General features: G+C 36.4%; 1 protein-coding gene across 10 annotated transcripts in view; it reads right to left on the bottom strand.

Annotated features, from left to right (window-relative positions):
- The window catches only part of CCP110 (centriolar coiled-coil protein 110), a 28,642-nt gene extending 6,616 nt beyond the window's left edge, over window positions 1-22,026 (bottom strand). Inside the window, exons 1-16 of one of the 10 annotated variants that reach the window (XM_082362412.1) lie at window positions 21,809-22,026; window positions 20,754-20,810; window positions 20,073-20,218; window positions 17,545-17,700; window positions 14,428-14,556; window positions 10,112-11,762; window positions 7,984-8,111; window positions 6,983-7,160; window positions 6,284-6,423; window positions 5,914-6,030; window positions 5,471-5,572; window positions 5,167-5,283; window positions 2,035-2,108; window positions 1,423-1,485; window positions 688-747; window positions 116-201 (exon numbers count right to left, since the gene is read on the bottom strand). In XM_082362412.1, the coding sequence (XP_082218538.1) occupies window positions 116-201; window positions 688-747; window positions 1,423-1,485; window positions 2,035-2,108; window positions 5,167-5,283; window positions 5,471-5,572; window positions 5,914-6,030; window positions 6,284-6,423; window positions 6,983-7,160; window positions 7,984-8,111; window positions 10,112-11,762; window positions 14,428-14,556; window positions 17,545-17,685 (2,986 nt within the window). In that variant the 5' untranslated portion in view covers window positions 17,686-17,700; window positions 20,073-20,218; window positions 20,754-20,810; window positions 21,809-22,026. Of the gene's footprint in view, window positions 1-115; window positions 202-687; window positions 748-1,422; window positions 1,486-2,034; window positions 2,109-5,166; window positions 5,284-5,470; window positions 5,573-5,913; window positions 6,031-6,283; window positions 6,424-6,982; window positions 7,161-7,983; window positions 8,115-10,111; window positions 11,763-14,427; window positions 14,557-17,544; window positions 17,701-20,072; window positions 20,219-20,753; window positions 20,811-21,808 lie in introns of those variants that run through there. The other 9 variants (XM_082362407.1, XM_082362409.1, XM_082362410.1 and 6 more) reach the window with 9 other exon arrangements.
- Window positions 22,027-22,114: the final 88 nt, after the last annotated feature.

Genomic DNA, 22,114 nt, shown 5'->3' with positions numbered 1-22,114 from the left:
CCAAAATTATGGTGGCAAGGAAAGACACTCTATCCCACTGGTATGGCCTGGGTCATGGGGCAGCTTGTGCACGTCTTTCTATTGAATGGGTTTCAGGAATTTGTTTGCTACACACCTGAAACAGGCGCTCTGTTAGGCACTCTGCTCTGTGAAGACTTCTGTCTATTTTGCACAACCCCCTTCACTGATGTCTTAGGGGTTCTAATTGAATATAAAAAAATTAATAAGTCACTTGCATTAAGTTCTAAATGTTCAACATTCAAAAAAAGCAACCATACTGCATCAACCGTTCAAAGCACAAATAAGCTTGAAAAGAATTAAGTCTCATGCATGCGCACAGTAAAGAAACTATACCTTTCCCTTCGTCAGGAGACTATAACCATGACTTACGCTTTGTTGGAGAAACACTTTGGTGATGTTGAACTTACTATGTGGATGTTTACATTATTTAATGAGCTAAATGGTATGAAATGGAAAGTAGAAACACGCCAACATAAGATGATAATTAAAATATAATACACAACAGTACATCAAAGGGTTATCTTTGAACAAAACGTTAAAAGCTCTTCCTAATACTATAGAAAGATCGCATTTGAAAATAGTTATCCTTTATATAAAAAGCTAATCCCTCTCAAAGCTAATCTTGATTTGAATATTTTTAAATACCCATGTGTGTTGAATTCTTACCCTTGTCTACTCAGTAGCCTATGAACAGGTGCATTCTGTCCTTGATTTGGCTGAAGGACTCTGTTGACAAGGTAAATAAAAAATTAATTCAATAGGATAAATTCAGTTTTTCCCCCACGTTCTTTCAACAGATGAAAGAAACAGTGAGGCAGAAGTCAACGATGCAATGATTTGGCCTATACATTATCACAATGCAAAACAAATTGATTAAAGTGTATCAATATGGTGCTTATTTGCTCACCAAAAGAACAAACCTCGGTTTTTTTATCAGGAAAGAGATGTCTAACACAAATATTAATCCTTGTGCTTTTAGATAATTTATTTACATACTTTACAGAAGGAATTTTTCCTTTCAAACATCTGAGAAACAAAACATCACTCTTGTAAGAGCAGAAAACAGGTCAGAAACATTAAGCTAGCTTTCTAAGGTTTTTAAGTAAGTATCAAAGACCCCTTGGACTGTAGACTGAACTCAGGACATATGGGGCTCATATTTCCATCAGAGATAGCATGTCCTAGAGAAAGCTCCACGAACATCTGGTCTGGCACATGACCACGTATATGACCAGGTGTTACTATGGATTCTGACTCTGTGACCCTCCACCCCAACAGGGAGAGATTTACTGATGTAAAGTAGAACAAAGCCAACAAAAAACAAGCTTGGGATTTATAAGATTTTCTTTTCCTTAAAAGTTAAAAAAGAGCCTCTTACTGAGACTAAGTGATTTTTCTCACCTTGTTTCAGAAGGATTTTGCTTAACCAGAAATTTCTTATTTGGCATTCCCATTTCTGCAGCTCTAACACAATATAAAAATAAGGACACACAAATAATGTATTTAGAAAGGGGGAAAACACATGATTAGAAATGTGATACAGGATGACAGAAACAAATCATCATTTCAAAGTTGGTGCACTACTGAAAGACCTGTAATAAGCATACTAAAGACAAATTTCAAGAAAGAAGAGTTTTAATAGGATAGTTTCAGAATATTATTTGCATTAAGTTTTTCCCGCTAAGAAGTCTTTAGGATATTTGAAAAAGAATATATTTAAAAGATATAAAATTAACACTGAATATAAGGATTTAAGTATTTTTAAGATTACTTGATTAGCTATCAATTACACAAGTTGAACGTTGACAAATTTATTAGTTAATACATTTATCTAAAGATAAAATCAGATTTTACCACCAAAACTATCTATATAAAGGGATTTCTATCACCTCAGCTGCAGAAGAGTTAACAATTCTTTATTTCTAATTTGAATATACAAACCAACAGTTGCTTAAAATTAATTGGCTTGATAATAATTAAATTAGAATATGACAAGACATGAAAAAAACTTACCTCATGTACTTCTTCCTATCAAGAGACTTCTGTGTTGCAGCTGAAAGAGCCACTCGTGGACTTTTCATTTTATCCTTTAAAATACAAAAGTAACATGAAGCTGTAGGGGTACCAGTAATACCACTAAAGTATAGTATTGGATGATCTCAAATTGCATGGAAAAGCTTCTCTTACTGGCATTTTGAACTTTAACTTAGTCTTTACAATTGAAGCAGTCTAATTTTTTTAATTAAATAATTAAAATTATTTTTCCCAATAAAATAGTATAAATTTGGCTTGTTTTTCTTTTGCCAACCACACTAAGATCATTGATTCAAACCACAGATCTCCAACACTCTGATATACAGTTAACCCTTGAACAACACAGATTTGAACAGCACAAGTGACTTACATGCAGATTTTTTTTCAACAAATATATTGGAAAATTTTTTGGAGATTTATGACAACTTTAAAAAACTCACAGATGAACCACATAACCTAGAAATATGAAAAAAAATTTTATGTCATGTATGCATAAAATATATGTATATACTAGTCTATTCTTACATAAGCATAAGGTGAGTGATATTTAATATAAAATTAATGTGTTAGTTTCCTTACTGTTTTATAACTGCTTTCAAAGAGTTACGTTACCATACAGTATGCAGGCCTCTTGCTCTTTCTCTCTCTCTCTGCCTCCCTCTCCCTCTCTTCTCTCTCAACTACAGCCTATCATCACAGGTACGTGTTTTTTTTTTTTTTAAATGTAACACTGTTTCCAATACTGTATTATGAATATGACAACACTGTATGCCATGATTATAACAATTTATTCCTTAGTGTACAGGCTAGGCTACTGTGAAGCAATCATATTGATTACACTAGGTTCCCATAAATCAAACGTATTGCTGCTTCCTCATTATCAATGCATGAATTGTTATACCTGTAAATAAATGTGAACTTGTTTTTCACATTATCTTTTCATTTTTTTTTTATCTTTTCATTTTTGATGTCTACCGTTAGTAATACATATAACATCTACAGTGTTTTGTATCATATAAGACAATATTGATGTAGGTACTTAACAGACACGATTCATCTTATAAACAGACAACATAAATTATGGTATTGATAAATACAGTACTGTACTGTAAATATATTTTCTCTTTATGATTTTCTTAATATTTTCTTTTCTCTAACTTATTTTCTTTTAAGGATACAGTATATGATACATATAACATACAAAATATGTGTTAATTGACTGTTTATGTTATTGGTAAGGCTTCTGGTCAACAGTAGACTATTAGTAGTTAAGTTGCTGGGGAGTCAGAAGTTACACTGAGATTTCTGACTGTGGGCCACCCCTAAGCCTCCACGTTGTTCAAGGATCAACTGTATTTCAAATTAATTTGGAGCCTCTTTTCTAACTCTGATTTCCAAAAGAGGTAAAATATACATGACAGTTTCAAGGAAATTCAATCAGGAGCAGCCGACAGTTTTTTATGAGTCATCCAAGCAATATGTAACACTTAACTAAAAAATCTAATCACAAAAACAGTATGTAATTCTTGCCAATTTCTTTTAAGTTTGTCTACAGATTTAAATATTACTGGTAATCCTGGGAACTACCTGTTTTAAGAATTGTAGGATGGGGGCCTCCCTGGTGGCGCAGTGGTTGGGAGTCCGCCTGCCAATGCGGGGGACGCGGGTTCGGGTCCTGGTCTGGGAGGATCCCATGTGCCGCGGAGCAACTAGGCCCGTGAGCCACAACTACTGAGCCTGCACTCTGGAGCCCGCGAGCCACAACTACTGAAGCCCGCACGCCTAGAGCCCATGCTCCGCAACAAGAGAAGCCCCGCAATGAGAAGCCTGTGCACCACAACAAAGAGTAGCCCCCGCTCGCCGCAACTAGAGAAAGCCCGTGCACAGCAATGAAGACCCAACTCAGCCAAAACTAAATAAATAAATATTAAAAAAAAAAAAAAAAAGAATTGTAGGATGGGTGCTAAAGTCAATAAAGAATGATATTTAGTATCAATTACACCAAACCCAGAAGAGCCTCAATGTGAAGTAATTATAGATAGATCAATCAATTGATTGATCTGCCCCTGGTTCCTATTAATATCTGGTCTTTGACCCCAGTTCCTGACACAAAGCTCCTAAAACCCTTTTAATCAAATCTCCTGAGTGATAGGAGCATCTTTTGTTCTAATGCTTGATCTTTGACTTCAGTTCCTGACACAGAGCTCCTAAATCCCTTGAAATTTCCCGGGGGATAGAAGCAATTTTTTTGAACCCGGGCTCCGACAGTGAAAGCACCGAGCCTTAACCACTGGACAGCCAGGGAAATTCCCCAAAGTATCTTTTGTTCTAATAAGACAACTTTTGGTGGGCTCTGAATGAGGGCTAGTCACCAGAAAGACCAAGCACGATTACAACCTTGAAACTTTCAGCCTCACCCCTATCCTCCGGGGACAGGACAGAGGCTAGAGATTGAGTCAATAATCAATCATGCCTACGTGATGAAGCCTCCATAAAAACACTAAAATACACATCCACATGCTGGGAAGGTGGCACACACCCTCCACAGGACAGAAGCGCCTGCTCTCAGGACCCTTCCACACCTCGCCCTATGCATCTCTCTATATGGCTGTTCATCTGTATCTGTTACTGTATCCTTTATTATATAATAAACCATTAAATGTAAGCAAGTGTTTCCCTGAGTTCTGTGAACCATTCTAGAAAAATTTTCAAACCCGAGGAGGGAGGCATGGGAACCCCATTTTATAGCCAGTTGGTCAGAAGCAACATAATTATTAATAAAATGTACTTAACCCTTGAATTAACATGTATAATTAATATGTATCTAAACAAGTACAAAAGTTCTTTCCTATTTTTTCCTAAAGATTTATTTAATGAGATTGGCATCTGAAGTGGGGGCAGTCTCATAAGACTGCCTCCTTAACATGTAGGATCTGATACTAACTCCAGGTAGATGGTATCAGAACTGAATTGAATTGTAGGACACTCAGCTGGTGTCAGAGATCTGGTGTGGGGGGGAAAACCCACACATTTGGTATCAGAAATAATTTGTGAGTATAAAAGAAATAGAGGTTTTTTTTCACTCACTAGTTTAAATGTCATGTAACATACCATTTGCCTGAGCATTTTCTCTTTGCGAACTTCTCGATCATGATGTAGAATAGACATTCTTTCAGCTGCATCCATTACAAAGAATATGTCATGAATACCATACAGGGCAGCTCGCAACTAAGTTCAAAAGAAGAAAATATTATACCCATTTAAAAAGATGAGGTTAGAGGCCAGTAGTATTATGTATGCTCTTATTTAGAGAAAAAGGTTAAAGTTTTCATTGAAACCTACTTTCAGTGGTTCAGTGAAGGCAGAGAAATAAAACATTTCCATTTCCTAAGAGCCTTGAGGATACATGCATTACCTGAGCTAACACTCTTTCCTGAAGAGAAGCATCTTGTGCTGAAACAACACCTCTCTTTAATGGTGCTTCCAACTGAAAACTTCTTATGAATTCCATAGTATCCTGAAAGAAGAAATGCTCCTTCATTTTTCTAGAAAGATTTCATGATCACTGGAGTTTCCTTTTGTTCTTTTTCTCAGTCAAAACGAAATGAAGAACACAAAACTATTACATCAGAAGTCAAAACAGCACTCACTTTAAAGTTAGACAAAAAAATGCACAAACTACTTCATTTACATATTTTTAAAAATTATCTGAATGAGATTAATCAATTTCTAAAAGCCTATATTATGTGACTAAAAAATGTTTGATCTGCCTAAGTTCTGAACTAATTTGTCAACTCAGCTGTCACAACACTGATAGGAACAGACAGAAATGTAACACAATTTACACAATCCTCTTACTTTTACAGTTTGTCGAAGTTGTTTCAGCTTATCTGTCTGCATGAGCCTACGAGTAAGAAATCCTTTTGCTACTGCAGTTACTTTGTTAAATTTTGCTTGTACTTCTGGACTGAAAACCTAGAAGAAATAAGATAGACACAACATTTTAATAATCTGAGCATTATACTCAAGATTGTTTTTCTTAATCTATTACAATGAACTAAATTCTTCTATATGTGTTTACTCTGTGTAGTTTAATCTTTAATAAAAGCTAAGCTTTTGATGTATTGCAAAATATTTATGCCTCATTTGTACAACCTAAGATAACATAGCTCTTTAGAAAAGATATAGACAGACAGACATGCATGCATATATCTTTAAGTTTGCCCACCTGAGACCATTTAGTTTTGGCCCTTCCAAAAGGCCTTGTTACTGAGAGTTTGGTCAAGCCACTAGCTGATGATCCCCAGAGGTAGAATGGTACTTCATTTGCAGAACCAAAGCTGTGTTGTAGGGCAGAACTTGTGAAACCTTGAGAAATATACATAAAGTATTATACTTGATGTCAAATAATTAGAATACACAGACCATCCAAATAAACATGACACTCATTAAGAATAACAACTCTGAAACTGATCCACAGCAGACTTAAAATATTTATGGACTTCAAGCTTATGCACCAGATGGATCTTTTCAACACAAACAGCATCTCAGGATAATTGAAGATGTGAAGATAAGCTCTTATTGGGACTGGGTAATGAGATGTAATTCAAGATCATTCAGGAGATAGCAAACTGTGTTATCACTTGAAGAATATCACCTGCTACTTGAATGAATAAAGACCAGGCTCTGAGTCAAATTTCCTGATATTTTCCTTGCTAAGGTGGCTTTTCTCATGAACCTGCTCACTGGTCTTTGATCTGCTGCTATCATTTCATTTTTCACCAGTTCCTAAGCAGCTGGCAAATAGCAGTGGGTTGGATGTGGAATGACTTACAGAAAGGAGGTACAATTTTAAAGTGTGCCAAATAAGATATCTTACTATAGGATAATTTTTTCAAAATGGAAAAGGATTTTTTTAAATATTTACCAGAACTATTTGAATTTGAAGTATGGAGTGAGTCCACTTGAGACAGCATTGTTTCTAGTAAACCAGAGTCACTTATCTTTCTCCATTCTAAGTCCACAGCATTGCTAATGCCCAATTCAGAGGCTTCTGCTGTAATCACCTTCTTCTCTTTTAACATTTTCTCCCGTTCTTCTATTTCCTATAGATTAACAGTTTATTATAATATGGTAGCTCTTTTCATTACATCTCCAAATAGTATTTTAGGCTCAGCTAAAAGTATGTATGATTATCAGCAAATTATTATTTATTTCAGGTTCTCCTCCCTCAAATAAAATTGACTATTTAATTGATTTTAAAATGTGATAATCTTAAAACAAGTGTCCTTCCTCTTATGATATACTCTTACAGAATGCATATTTCAGCATCTACTTACAAAATACCTTTTAAAAATATTAAAAATTTTGAATCAAGGATTCAATTAAGTATCCTTTTGATAAATTATGCATTTATTTTTAGATAAGGATCAAAATATTTTAACTCACACTTTGGCAATAAAAATACTCTCCATGACACGGGGAGGGGGAAGGGTAAGCTGGGACAAAGTGAGAGAGTGGCATGGACATATATACACTACCAAATGTAAAACCAATAGCTAGTGGGAAGCAGCCGCATAGCACAGGGAGATCAGCTTGGTGCTTTGTGACCACCTAGAGGGGTGGGATAGGGAGGGTGGGAGGGAGGGAGGCTCAAGAGGGAAGAGATATGGGGATATATGTATATGTATAGCTGATTCACTTTGTTATAAAGCAGAAACTAACACACCATTGTAAAGCAATTATACTCCAATAAAGATGTTAAAAAAAATTTGATAATTCCAAAGTCACTTTTTTTTAAATACTCTCCATGTATGAAAATCAATGACCCCCTTAGATTAAGCTATACAAGGGTAACAATTATAAGTATCCTATACATGACCAAAACTCCACTCACCAGCCCTATATCCCTACATTTTAATTCCTCACCTTTCGCAGTCTCTCCTGTTCCCTTTCCTGCTCAGCTATGAGTAGCGATAACTGCTGGGCGTGCTGCTCTTCTAGTCTCTTCCGCACTTCTTCGAAAGCTAACATCTTGCTTTTTAATATCTCCTCGCCTTCTGAAAAGAAACATGTCCCCTCAAATTTAGAAAATTTAGTAATATCTGATTTTTATAACATCAATTTAAATTACGCTTCTGACCAGAGAGTATTCCTGGATCTGACCTAGTACAATCAAGATATAGCCAGGTCCCTACTTTGAATCACGTTCTCTTTTGCCGTCCTCTCATTTCATGCCACTAAAGGTCTGTATCTCATCACCCTAACCCACTCGTTCGACAGATCCCATCATGATCTGAACTGATAAAGCCAAGACTATATGTTCCGTCCAATTCTCCTTACTGCAACTAACTTCACGATGTGGTTCTCATGTGCATCTCACCTCCATTTATTTTCTTCACTCTTGTCCTTCTCCAGGGTCTCTGGTATTGTAGCTTCTACTTTTGCTTTGTTTTACTTTTTTAAAATAAATGTTGCTTTTACAGTGTAAAGCTACTCAGCTTGAGGCTCCAAAAAAGATTGGATATTAAAATTCTAGATATTTTAATTACTAACTAAAAAATTTATTAAATCAGTATGACTATGCAACTTACTGAATAGAAAGTGGTGTGACACTTTGAAATGTTGAAATATCAAGTATTACACAGATGTAGCACATAGATATTTAGGAATCCACTATAATTCAACTAAATTCAAAGAATCCTTCTTTCCAAATACACAGTCAATGATTTTCATTGAAGATAAGCGCATTATATTTGTCCTACCTGCCATGGTATTCTGATAATTTGTTCCTAAATACATTTTATTCAGCTACAACAATTTGCAGTTGTTCACATGCAATTTTTTTATAGGCAAGGGGGGGCTGGAAAAGCAGTTGAATTGTAACATTCAGCAAGAAAGGAAAAAGGCCCTCCACTCAACCACTCAGCCAACAACTGGAGTCCATTCAGCTCTACCTTAAAAACTTTATAAATGAGTGCCTGTCCAGGGGATCCCTCTCTGGGAGGTGTGCCCGAGGCAGGCAGCCAAGCAACGGGCAGCTCTCGGCACAATGCACTGCCGCCCTTGCCCACTCTGATAGCAAGCCGGCTGCCTCCATGCCTGGCCTCATCTCACACGCACTGGCCTTCCTCCTGTGAAAGCACAGCCAGAACTGCCACTTGGTCAGTCTGTGTACTTTTGGTATTCACCGAGACAGCTACTAGCCTGCTATGTCATCTACTTGGAGAAGCCAAGCTGGCTCCTCAGATATCAACTGTTTTTATTAGAATGCTTATAAAGTCGCACAGGTGTTGTGCAGTCTGCCCCAACCCAACCCTATTTTTCCTATAAACCTTGTTACTTTTAGTGTGCAATTTTACAGAATATGAAGTTTTTTTCAGGAGGATACATATCCCATTAGAGTTGAAATGTCTGTGTCTAAAAACTTAATTTACTTGATTTATATGTCTTCCACATCAGTAATGAAGAATTATGAGCCATGACAACAAAGTAAGGAGTAAAGACATGTTTTAACAAGTTACTGTTGATATAACACTAGATGCAACAGAAAGAAATTTGAAATAATTTTCATTAATAAAGACACCACTCTTGAAACACTACTCACAGAGCCTTATTTGTGATATCTTCTCTAATAATTTAGTGTTAAAGTGTTTACTAAAGGGCCAACTACATGAAGATCTCATTACAAATGAAAGGGCAAGCTGATGAAAATATTAGAAACCATAGTCCAAAAGGAAGACATCATAGCAATATACTGGATTAAAACTATGAGTGATGTTTCATGCAAGAACTTTTTCCTCCAGTCATTAACAATATTCTCTGTAATACCAAGTGGATTGTGAAAGATTCATAATTTAAATAGGAAAATCCTTTCAGAAAGCCTATCAAATGGCAGTAAACTGTAGCTAGTGATGCTCTGATAAATGAACAGATGAAGACAATTATAATTATTCTGCAATTATTATTATTCTGACAATTATTAATTGTCAATTAAGGGTATTAAATAGAGATGCTACCTGCTTGGCAGATAGTAAACACTTCGAAGCTATCTTACCTTTGGAACTACTTTCTAATATTTTATTCTTGTTGATGTAGACAGACCCCTTAGAGTATCCTTTTTCTGGCAAATGTTGCCTTTCCTGTTCAGCTATTCCAGTTGTTATGACATAAGGCCAGTTTTCTTTTTGCAAATTATCAATATCTAAATCAAGTCTCCGTTTAACTTTCTCAAAACTGTTATCCAAAAATTGTTCATTTCCACAGGACGCTGTAGGGGTGTCCATATGCTGTCTGGTATTCTGGTTTTGCATCAGTAAAGGAGATGGGTTTTTTACGTCATAAGACTTATTCAGTCCCATTTGGAAATTGCAGGAGTTTTTCTCTAACACATTGGCTGACTTGAGTCCACTCACAGTCCCAAAGTTTTGACTCACTATACATTGACTGGTGGCATATGGCTCATGCAATCTTTCCACTGCAGTACATGTACTGTCCATTTTGTGTGGTCCTCTCCCATCAGATGTTAACTGACCTTCCATGATAGCAAGTCCATGAATAACTTTATTTTCTAATTGACTTCCTGAAGATTGACATACCTGATTTGATTTACCTAAAACCATTTCCTGTATGGCTTCAGATGTATTTTTACTGACATAAACCTTGCTTGAACAAACTCCTGCTAAATCAATTGGTAACTCTGGCACAGTTTCAGGTATATTTGTTTTTTCATCAGTTTTTTGAACAACTAAGTCTACCGCCTGTTCTTTTCCTTTAGGACTTAATTCACAAGCATTTATTGGGTTATTTATAAGTATATGACATGCTGATGATGGCCTAGAACACCTTCGATGCATTTTAGGACTTAGGCTTGGCTCTGGGCTAGGTAATTTGGCATATGAACCACTAAGACTTTTGATAACATTATTTTCAGTAACAAAAGTGGGAATGCCTTTAAAATCAGAATCAGGCTCTAAAACAGTGGAATGGCCAGTTGGTACAGGTACGTCCACTTTAGAAAAGCTACCTAAAATGGATGTATTCACGCTGCTTGCTTGAGTGGAAGCACCTTGGAGAAGAACATTTGATTTATTAAGGCTTGGTTTGTCAGGAATAACTGAACCACAGTGCTTGCCCATCAACTGGGCCTTCTCCTTTTCACAGTCAGTCACTTTAAGAGCATCATTTTCTTTGTCTGAATAACTCTCATTAACACTCCTCTTTGCACTACTTCTCAGACTGTGTCTAGACTGCTCTCTTTCTATATATTCCTTTGACTTTTTCATCAGCTTCTGAAGACTCATTATGTAGGGATCGGGAGTAACTTCCTCCAAAAGTGATGGATCTTGTTCTTCATTTGTTGGAAAGAGACCACCAGAAATAAGTGGTTCTTGTGCAGCTGTTGAGGAGGTCTTTAGAGAAGCTTCGTTTTCTGCGTGGCTAATATTTGAACTATCACATTGCTTCAGATAATTGAATTCTTCTGAGTCCCTAGCTAAGTCTATCCCATTAGATTTAAATTGGTCCTCAGTATTCAATGGCAAAATTCCAGTTATCTTTTCAAACTTTGCTAAAGTAGAGTGTTCAGTAGGGCTTGGCAAGATATTTGGAAGTGTAGCAGGAACATTCAAGTTTCTGACTTCTGAATTAGAGTAAACGGTTTCAGTCTCCCACTGATCAAAATCACAGGCATTAGGTGCTTTTCTAACCTGAAAAAGGAAATTTAAAAATTATTATTTCCAGGAATTCCCTGGTGGTCCATTGGTTAGGATTCTGTACTTCCACTGCAGGGGGCACAGGTTCGATCCCTGCTTGGGGAACTAACCTCACATGCCGTGTGGATCAGCCAAAAAATTAATTAATTAAAAAAAATAAATTTAAGAAATAAAAAGTAATATTTCCTCACTACACAAAAAGCCTTTGATTTCATTGTTTTCTAAAGTGAAACTGAAACTGAAGATTCAGAGTTCTAATATTTGAAAACACAAATAAAAACTCAGATGACCTTTTCTATGGTATTCTATATCACATGGAGCTCAAATTACTATAAAAAGCATCTACTGGTCATCCTGGCCTATTTATTAACAGATTAAAAGAGAATTCCCTCACGGTCCAGTGGTTAAGACTCCGCACTTCCACTGCAGGGGGCGCGGGTTCAGTCCCTGGTTGGGGAACTAAGATCCTACATGCCGCCAGGTGCATCCAAAAATAAAGAAAGAAAGAAAGAAAAGGAAAAAAGTCATTTATCTAATCTGATACAAATATGAACATATGTGCATATATATACACACACATTCATATACTCATGTGCAATTTAATCTTGGAATAGAAGCATTTTCCTCAACCTTCTTCTGGTTATATGTTCTTAACATCACCAACTGCTCCTCCTACGAGAACTATCATCTAGGGATAACAATGTGTAAGATAAATAGCAAGTAATTAAATTTCTTACATAGATGATTCCTCTTTAACAAGGACTAACTTGCCCAGGACACTGATTAAGCAAAAAAATAATTCAGTACCAAGACTCCTGCCTCCCATACGCTTACTCCAAATTTTAACTAAAATCCTTCTATATGATGAGACAAATTTGTGGTAAATGATAGGTCAGCCATCAAGCTTAATACTTAAAAAATAAGAAAAACTTCAACTTAAAACCTGATTCATTAAGGCAAATTTCAATTTGATTAACTGGGTGATCATTTAAAACAGCAACCTGTTAATGAGTTTTTGAACAAGCAAAATAAGTTAAAAATTTAATAAAGATGAAAACAATTGTATACACAAAAGATCCAACAGAAAAAAATAAAATTACATTTTGTATCTAAATAATTCGACTTTGCAAAAGAACAAAAAGTGAACTAGGATGTTTTCTAAAGATTATACAAGCATATATGAAACTGGCAGAAATCATTATCATATTATCATATGAATACACTCCAGAATCCTGAATTTTAAAAGATTTTTAGGTTGTTTTGTATGTGTTTTTTTTCTTAGGCAATATGGCACTCTTATTTTACCTTACAAATCCCAAGACATGTAATGATTTCCAGGTACTATGCAATAAACAGTACAACAAGATCTACTTGGTCACAACCTCACAATCGAAATAAAACAAAAGGGATACATACTCATGACACACGTTCGCAGGTTTAAGTAAAATAAATTATTTCCTCAAAATAGCTAAACATTTCATATTTGTGATATTCAGCAGCCATGCTTTTTGTACATCACTAAAAAAGCCTTTGGTTAGACAATTTAAATAACAACAATAACAAAATCTATCATAGAATCATAGGTTTTACAGGTAAAACAGACCTTAGAAATCTATTTGTATTATATAAAATTTCTCTATCTGCATAATTAATTCATTACTCTATAGTTCAACATTGTACACGTTCTATTAAGCAGAGAAAGTCTTCAAACTCAACAATAAACTCATTAGTAGTATATCTGATATATTCCCTCAGTGGACCAAGAATGATATGCCATTTTTGTTCCAATAATAGGAAATATCTAATAAATAAAAAACCCACCTTTACTGTGCTACTCACTACATTTTTTAAACTCTATATGAGCAGTAATTATACTTTACAAATTAAAATCTACTACCCACAGAGAAATGAAGGTAGTAGTTAGTCGGAAATATCCTAAGGGTCATTGTACATAAATCATCTAGTATGAATTACACACACCACAAACCCCTAAGATTATAAAAAAAATTAAAAGATGTAACCAGCAAAACAGGGTTATATAAGGCAGAAATTATTTGTTTTGTCTAATTCACTGTTTTTAGTATGAAATGATCCAGACCTTAAAACACATTGTTTATACAAATTTAAATTAAATAAAAATCATTGCAAAGGTATAGATGTGTTGTTTAAATAGTTTCAATTTGTATCTAAGATGCATCTAGGCAATTCTATTATCTAATCTAAATTGCATTTGTGTATCTAAGAGCAGAATTTTCACCAGAAAAAAAATTGGGGACAGTTATTTACTTTAGCAGAGAATGAGAATAAGGTCATTGAGTCAATAGTCTGATTAGTTCAGAGGTAAACTACAATGGCCAATTCTATCATTGTCACTGAGAATTCAATGTTTTTAGAGTCATAAGACACAGACAACAAGCAATTATACTCAGTGTATGGGTCCATTGTCTAAGTACCCTCTGATTCAAGTACTGAGCACCACTAACAAGCAAGTGAATTTTCTTTGGAGTAACTGAAATGGAATATCACAAATTATGAAGCTTTTCAAGCTTAACAGTATATTGGTAATTAACTACTAAGGCAAATTTATTTCTGAAAAATTATCATCAATGCTTAACTCATGATTTCTTAATTATAATTTAAAAGAGCTTAAATTACACACCTGAACATTTTCAAGAATCTCCTGGACACGTGTCAGTAAAGCTCTCTTCCTGTTAACCTGCTTTCTTGCTTCTACATCAAGTGCTTTCTGCTTTTCTTGTTGCATTTCCTTTCTTTTCTCGATATTAAGCTGAAAAACATCATAAATATGTAATTATTTCTCATAAATGTAAAAATATCAAAATCAGGCAGTTTTGAACCAGAATGATTAAAAATGTGTGTAACCGGTAAAACTATCTACAGTGAAAGAAATCTGCACAGTGGTTGGGGGTGATGACTGGGATGGAGCATATGAAATTTTTCTGTGGTGATGAAAATGTTGTGTGGGTGTGAGTTATAAATGGATGAGAACTCATGGGACTGCTTTTTTTGTTTTTTTTTTTTTTTGGTCGCACTGTGTGGCATATGGGATCTTAGTTCCCTGACCAGGGATTGAACCCATGCCTCCTGAATTGGGAGCACGGAGTCTTAACCACTAGGCCACCAGGGAAGTCCCCAGCACTAATGGAACTTTAACACTTAAGATCTGTGCATTTTACTGTAATTATTCTCAATTGAAAAAAAAAAAGTTGAAAGAAAAAAAAACTGTTCACTTATCAAATGCTCTGAAATGAAAGATAAAATTAACCCTTTTGGCTATTGTTGAGATTTTCATTTGGTAATGTCTTACTTCACTGGTTCAGTTAGATTCTTTAGCTTCTAATCCTCTAATCAGTATACATTTCACCTCTTTGTTACCTCAAGAAAATGTCCAAAGGTTTAATGATAGAAGAAACAGATAATGTTTTATTTGCCTACAAAATCAGAACACATATTTGGTTCCACTTCATTGTAACCTCCAATAAAAATGTAATGTACTGAAAAAATTGAAGGCTTCCAAGCATTATATTTTTTTTAGTGGATTTAAGTCTTTATTATTAAGTCCTGGGAAGTTTAGTCACTATGTTAAGGAGTCAAGACTTATTTTAGATTTATGCAAATAGAAAACATGTCATAAAAAATTATTTCAAAGTTGCAGTATTTGACTATCAAATACAACCTAAAAACATGGATTAAGGTCCATAAGCATTAGATTTTGCTTACAAATAAGTAACTGATGAAGTCGTAGACCCTAAACAACAAGGCCCAGACATTTTGGCCTATATTAAACTAATCAAGCAATATGTCATCAAGTAGCTGATAAAACTGTTTTAAAATCTTTTCTTATTTGCATGGTACCAAAGAATCATTCCACAGTTTACTTGCTAATCAAAAAGAGAAAAGAAAATGTATACCTTTAGAGTCATATGGCAGTCACCACTGTAGAAGCAAGTGTTCAAACTACACATTACTAAAAGACAAACAACTACACATTATGTAACTTCTGATTTAATTTAATATGAAGTACATGGCATCATCTCCAAAGAATTCTTGCTAAAAATGTTTAACCTGACTCTAACCAAACTATTAGACTAATTTCCAGTTTATAGGAACTACAGGGACTAGAGGGCAAGTTAAATGTCACCATGAGGAAACAATCAGACAAATCCAAAATGTAAGGCATTCTGTAAGATCTCTAAAAATTCACTATCATAAAAAACAATTTTTTAAAGAAATTAAGGAACTGTTCTATATCAGAGATTAAAAAAACGTAACAAGTGAATGCTATTTGTGAACTGACTGGATCCAGACAAGAAAAAAAAAGTTATAAAAGACATTTTGAGCACAAATAGAGAAATCTGAATATAAACAGAATATTAGATGCTATTAAAATTACTATTAACTTTCGTAAAGTGTGATATGATATTGGAGTTTTATGTAGGAGAGTATCCTTATTTTTGGAAACTGTAAAGCAAAATATTTAGGGGAGAAGTGTCATGTATCTGTAATTTTCAAATGGCTCAGCAATAAAGCAAAAAGAGTTTTAAATAAAGCAAATAACGCAATAAAGCGAAGACGGCAAAAATGTTAAAAATTGTTGAATCTAAATGGTAGATATGTGGGTAGTCACTGAACTATCCTCTCAACTTTTCTGTATGGTTGAAAATTTCATTACAAAAAGTTGGCAGAAAATATTGACCTTTTAAATCCTGCTATACAAAAAAGAAATAAATTTAAAACTCGTTTTCTTTCAGTAATATAAGTTTTCTGATTTGAAATAACGTCACATACATTTATAAAATATTCAATCAGTATCAAAGGGAAACACGATGAAAAGTGTGTCTTCCCTCTCATCCGATATTCCCTCACTCCTCCCCAGAGAAAGAAGATAACAGTCTTATTTTAAAACCCAAATAGTTAGCATATACTGAGTACCTACTATGATCTAGGTAGTGTTGTAAGCATTTTAAATGTATTAGTTTGTTTTCCTCAAAACAGCCCAATGAGGTAGGCACTATTTTTTATCCTCATTTAACAGATAAAGAAAATGGACCTGCAAGTTCACACAGCAGGTAAGTGGCAGAGCAATAATCTGAATCGAGGCCAGAAGGATCCAGAGCCAGGCTTTTAACTACTACTCTATACTGCCTCTGAGAGCATGCTGTGTCCAGTGATTTACAGTAGCTTGTGAAGATCCTTCCATGCCCACACATTAAGATCTACTGTACTCATTTTAATGAGAGTCTATAAAGTGGACCAGTTAGTTAAACTAGTCCAGTACTGATGGACATTTAGGTTGTTCATCAATCTTTTGCTCTTTTAAACAATGCTCCTATAACCTTACACATACTTCTTCAGGCACATGGATGAGTATAATTGTAAGATATTCCCCAAAATGGAATTGCTGAGTCAAAGGTTATACACACTTTTAAATTCTGATAAACACTACCAAACTGCTCATCAAAAAATAAAATCAACCGATTCTCTGAGCAAAAGTGCATTTTAAGTGCCTCCTCCCCACAAGCTAAGAAATACTAGATCCTATCAGATCTTTGCCAATCAAATATGTTAAAAAAAAAAAAAGCAAAAACCAAACAAACAAAAAAAACCAAATGCTAACTCATTTGCATTTCTTTACTTATGAAAAGGGTCAGGCATCTTTTTGGTATTTATAAGCCAGCCTTTCTTTTGCTTTTCTGTGAACTATCTTAGTGGTTCACTATAGAAAAAAAGATTATTTAAAATCAAAAACATTTACCAGTGGAGAAAGCACAGCCACTCCATGGAAGCGAATAAGTGAGATGCTTTCAGACTGGACAGGTAGAAAGCTCTCTGTGGATAGTGATGCTTCTTGGATTCTGGCAAGAATTTTCTCACAGAACTTCTCAAACTCTTCCATCTTCCCACAATCACACTACAAGAGAGAAAAAAAGCCATTTTTAATGTGCTGACAAAAATAGATCTTAATTTATTTGGCAAATCTGTAGGGCACTGAAATATTCCTGGAATTCACAATTTCTAGAACTGGCTTTCCCAGAATTGTTTCACTGATCAGGAGCTAATTCTTGGGTATAGGAAAGCACCTCAAGACCCTGCCCAGTCAAGCCTTGCTTCATATACTAAATATTTCTGAAGATTTGTACATAATCAATCTTTAAATGTGATTAGTTTAGAAAAGTACTAAGAACTCAGCAATGAAACCTGAAAGAAAATCAGTTGTAAAACATAATATTATCTTTTCTTCAAGAGGACTTATCTGCACATCACAAGGAAAACTAAATAGGACTTCCCTGGTGGCGTAGTGATTAAGAATCCGTCTGCCAATGCAGGGGACACGGGTTCGAGCCCTGGTCCAGGAAGATCCCACATGCCGCGGTTCAACTAAGCCCGTACGCCACAACTACTGAGCCTGTGCTCTAGAACCCGCAAGCCACAACTACTGAGCCCGCATGCCACAACTACTGAAGCCCGCGTGCCTAGAGCCTGTGCTCTGCAACAAGAGAAGCCACCGCAATGAAAAGCCTGCGCACTGCAACGAAGGGTAGCCCCCGCTCGCCGCAGCTAGAGAAAGCCCGCACACGGCAACGCAGCCAAAATAAATAAATAAATAAATAAAATAAAAATAAGAAATCTAAGCAGAAAAATGTGTGCAACGGTTTATTTATTAAAAAAAAAACCTAAATAATACAAAGGTAGGAATGTTTTTGTAGCCAAAAAAAAAAGACAAAAGGGCTAGTTAAATAAAAACTGGTATTTACTTTCAAAAGTTCTTTTTTCTATCATGGAGTCCAAAGTCTATTACTTGCATATCTTAAGAATATAATTTGACTCCATGATAACTGACCAAATCAGTCGGAAGTGGAAAACAGAATCTACTGGCTCTCATATTAATTCTACTTTACTGTTAAAAAGTGGAACCATCACCAAACCACTTAAAATAATCAGTCCAGTAATTTCACAATTTCTGGGAAACTGTGATGGTGGCTATGAAAATACAAGGTAAAAGGAAGGGTTAGCTACCAAATTCATTCATCTAGCAAGTGCTAAATATTTGATTGCCTGTTTCCATAGCATTATGTCTGGCATTGTTTCCTTTAAATAAACAAGGGAAAGGGAAAGTGAAAGAGAGATATCACTGGACACATAACCAACAACGATATGATCTGTGAAAACAGAAAAACTTATACAATAATGCTTCTTTAAGTGTTCATTCTAAAACAATTAATTAACAAAGAAAAAAAGAGAGAGGGAAGGGAAAATCAATTCATGACGTGGGATATGCAAACATGAAATAAGATACAATACGATACTGCCCTAAGCCTCAAGGTACTTAAAAATTTAGTACGCTAACGTATCAGGGACAAATAATGTCACAGTTAGAAATGAAGAAAAATCATATTCAAAATTATGATTAGATTATGAAAAAAGATATATTGCTACTTTTGACCAACTGGTAATCTTATTAATAGCAAGACTTCTTCCTACCATCCCATCAATTCTAATTATTTCTACATTCATTTATGCAAACTGAGAGTTTAATTTCAAAGAAATGGTTCTCTAGAGTGTAAATGAGATTATTTTGCAAACTTATATTCATAAGACAAGCAAAAGTAAAAAACAAAACATAACACCTTACTGCATGATAACCATAGCAAGGCCTCCTTTTTTAATCTAGACTTCAACCCACATTATGATATCTTAACAATCAAAATAGGCAGAAGCTAAGATATAAGAGAAATTCAAATGACCCCATTTCTACTAAAATACTTCAAAAGATTTTTTAACACAACCCATGCATCCAGCATTACAAGAAACCAAAACAGATTACTCATACAATTAATGTAATATACTTCCAATGGACACACAAGCAAAGCACGCAAGGTCTGGGAAATTTAAGGAAATAAAATATCTTTATGGCAAAAGTTTTATATTTCTTTCAACAACATCATATAAAAAATATGCCTCATTGTTTCAGAAAGTTAAATTCACATCCCTTAAACAGTATATGTTTGTCATACATATTGCAGACATACAGCAATATATTATTATAGCATAACTTATAGCCTATAATAGGGTATTAAACATCCAAATACAAGTCTAATATGATGATTATGGAAATTACCAAGTGACCCTAGAGCATGACTGGATCATTCTCATCCTTTAGTCTCAGCTTGGAGGTCTCTTCTGAGGCCGTCCCTGATTATCCCAACTAAATTAACCCTGCACCCTAAATTAACCCTTCACTATCACACTACCCTGCTGTTTCCCAATTTTCATAGCACTTACCACTATCTGAAATTATCTTGTTTATTTCCTTGGTTTTTGTCTTTCTTCCTCCACCAAAATGTAAGCTCCATAAGCACAGGTACCTTCTCAGTCTTGCTCACCACTGAATCCCCATTACATAGGACAGTGTCTGTACACAATAGGCACTTCATAAAAATATTGAATAAATAAATTAGGATAATTAGCTCAAACAATAACGTAAACCAGAAAAAAGAAGACAGCAAAGAAGCTAGCAAGGAAGAATGGAATTTTGAGAATGACTTTCATAGATGACCCTATTCTCAGAGAAACTGGTACCTCTAAACTGCAAAGGCAACCATTTAAAAAGCAAGCGTCTGTATCTTATATGATCAAGCAAGAGGGCACTTCGCTTCTCACGCCACAGTTACCTCTGTCAGCAGGGTTTTATTTTAAGGGAGCCTTGACTACAAGGCCACTCCAACCACAAATCTGCTGCCCCATACTTTACCAGCAGGCATTACTGGTCCACATGAATTAATAATTTGTTGGCTGCATCAAGTGCAGATATGCCCTGTCTTCTCCATTTAGACGATGATCCTTCTCCAAATGAGGCTCTTTGCAAACCCCATAGACTCACGATTCTGCTACCTACTCCTCACCAGTGCTCTATCAGAATTGTCACTGAAGGGAATGGTAAAAGTAACACAGAACACATCTTGCCTTGTTTTCAGTTGTTAGCTGGTTGTTTACCCATCAGTCCTCCTAAAAACAAACTTCCTGTGGAGGCAATAAAGGGGAAGGTTCTTATTCAGGCACACACACTAGCTGTATGTTCTTGGCAATTCACTTACCATCTCTGTCTCAGTTTCCTCATTTGTAAAATAGGGATAATCAAGAGTATCTCTCTCAAAGAGATTCTGTGAGGATTCATTAGTATACCGTAGGATATGCAGAAAGCATCAATAAATGGGAGCGCCTTTTATTTCGAAGAGGATGATGATGATTATGATTTTTTTCACTTGTTTATGAACTCCTGGAGGGCAGCGACAGTACTTGGTTCCTGGTAAGATTCAATTTAACTTAAAAACGTGGAAAGGGGGACAACAGCTTCCTCATTTTGCTGTGTCCAGACCCCTCCCCATTAAATCACTCTCTAGGCGCCTGACATTTGCCTAAACTGGGGGGTAGGGAACTGGTATTACAACCAGATAGAAGCAAAGGATGGGAACCACCCAGTAGCATCATGGGTAATAAAGAGAATTTCCTTTTTTTACTTCATGCTTCTGCCCCCAGAGAATCGCAAAGGCAGAGTAAACAGCGCTCCTAGGGTCTCTGCTTGGCGGTAACTGCCGTTCAGAAATGGCCAGTGCACACCCTGGGGTCGCTCCCCTCGCCAGAAAAAAAAACGGCCCAACCACTTTTATCAACAGGAGGTGGTTCCTCGGGTCTGGCCCGAGTTTATTTACTGGGGACCCTCTGCCCTCACCCTAGCGCCCCAAGCCCACCTCCCCCAACTCCTCTGATAAGGCTCCATCCCGAACACCCCCAGGACGGTGCCAGCATCTGAGCATCACCTCCGCGCCCGGTGCCGCCGGCCCCCGGGATATCCGCCTCCGCCCACCCGGAGCCTTTCCAGAGCCTCAAGGCCCAAGAGCCCGGCACCTTCGCTCGGGTTCCGTGCAGAGCCCGCCCTCAGATACTCAGCGCGCCCATTCCGCCCGCCCTGCGGCCTCGCAACCGAACCCGCTGAGTCAAGGCCCCTCTCACGCACACACCTGTTCTCCCACGGCCGCGGCAGCTTTCCTCCCCTCGCTACGGGCCTTGGCAGGAAACAAACTGCTCAATTGGTACTGACTGAGAGCAGCTCCATCCACCGCCGCCTCCTCCTCCTCCTCCCCGCCATATTACGGTGCTCAGGCGGCAACGCGGGCTCCTGGCAACCGCCGCCGCCGCCGCTGCCGCCGCCGCCCGGACTCCACCTCTTAGGGCCGGCACTTCCGGTGGTTGCTTCCGGGCCGTTGGACCGGTTGGGCCTCCAGAAAACTACAATCCCCGAGGTGCTTTGCGCGCCTGGGTACGCG

The sequence above is a fragment of the Balaenoptera borealis genome (genome assembly GCF_965194805.1).
Source record: "Balaenoptera borealis genome assembly, chromosome: 16".
Taxonomy (NCBI): domain Eukaryota; kingdom Metazoa; phylum Chordata; class Mammalia; order Artiodactyla; family Balaenopteridae; genus Balaenoptera; species Balaenoptera borealis.
The sequence above is the reverse complement of the archived record's forward strand: the minus strand, read 5'-3'. Positions and strand labels throughout refer to the sequence as shown.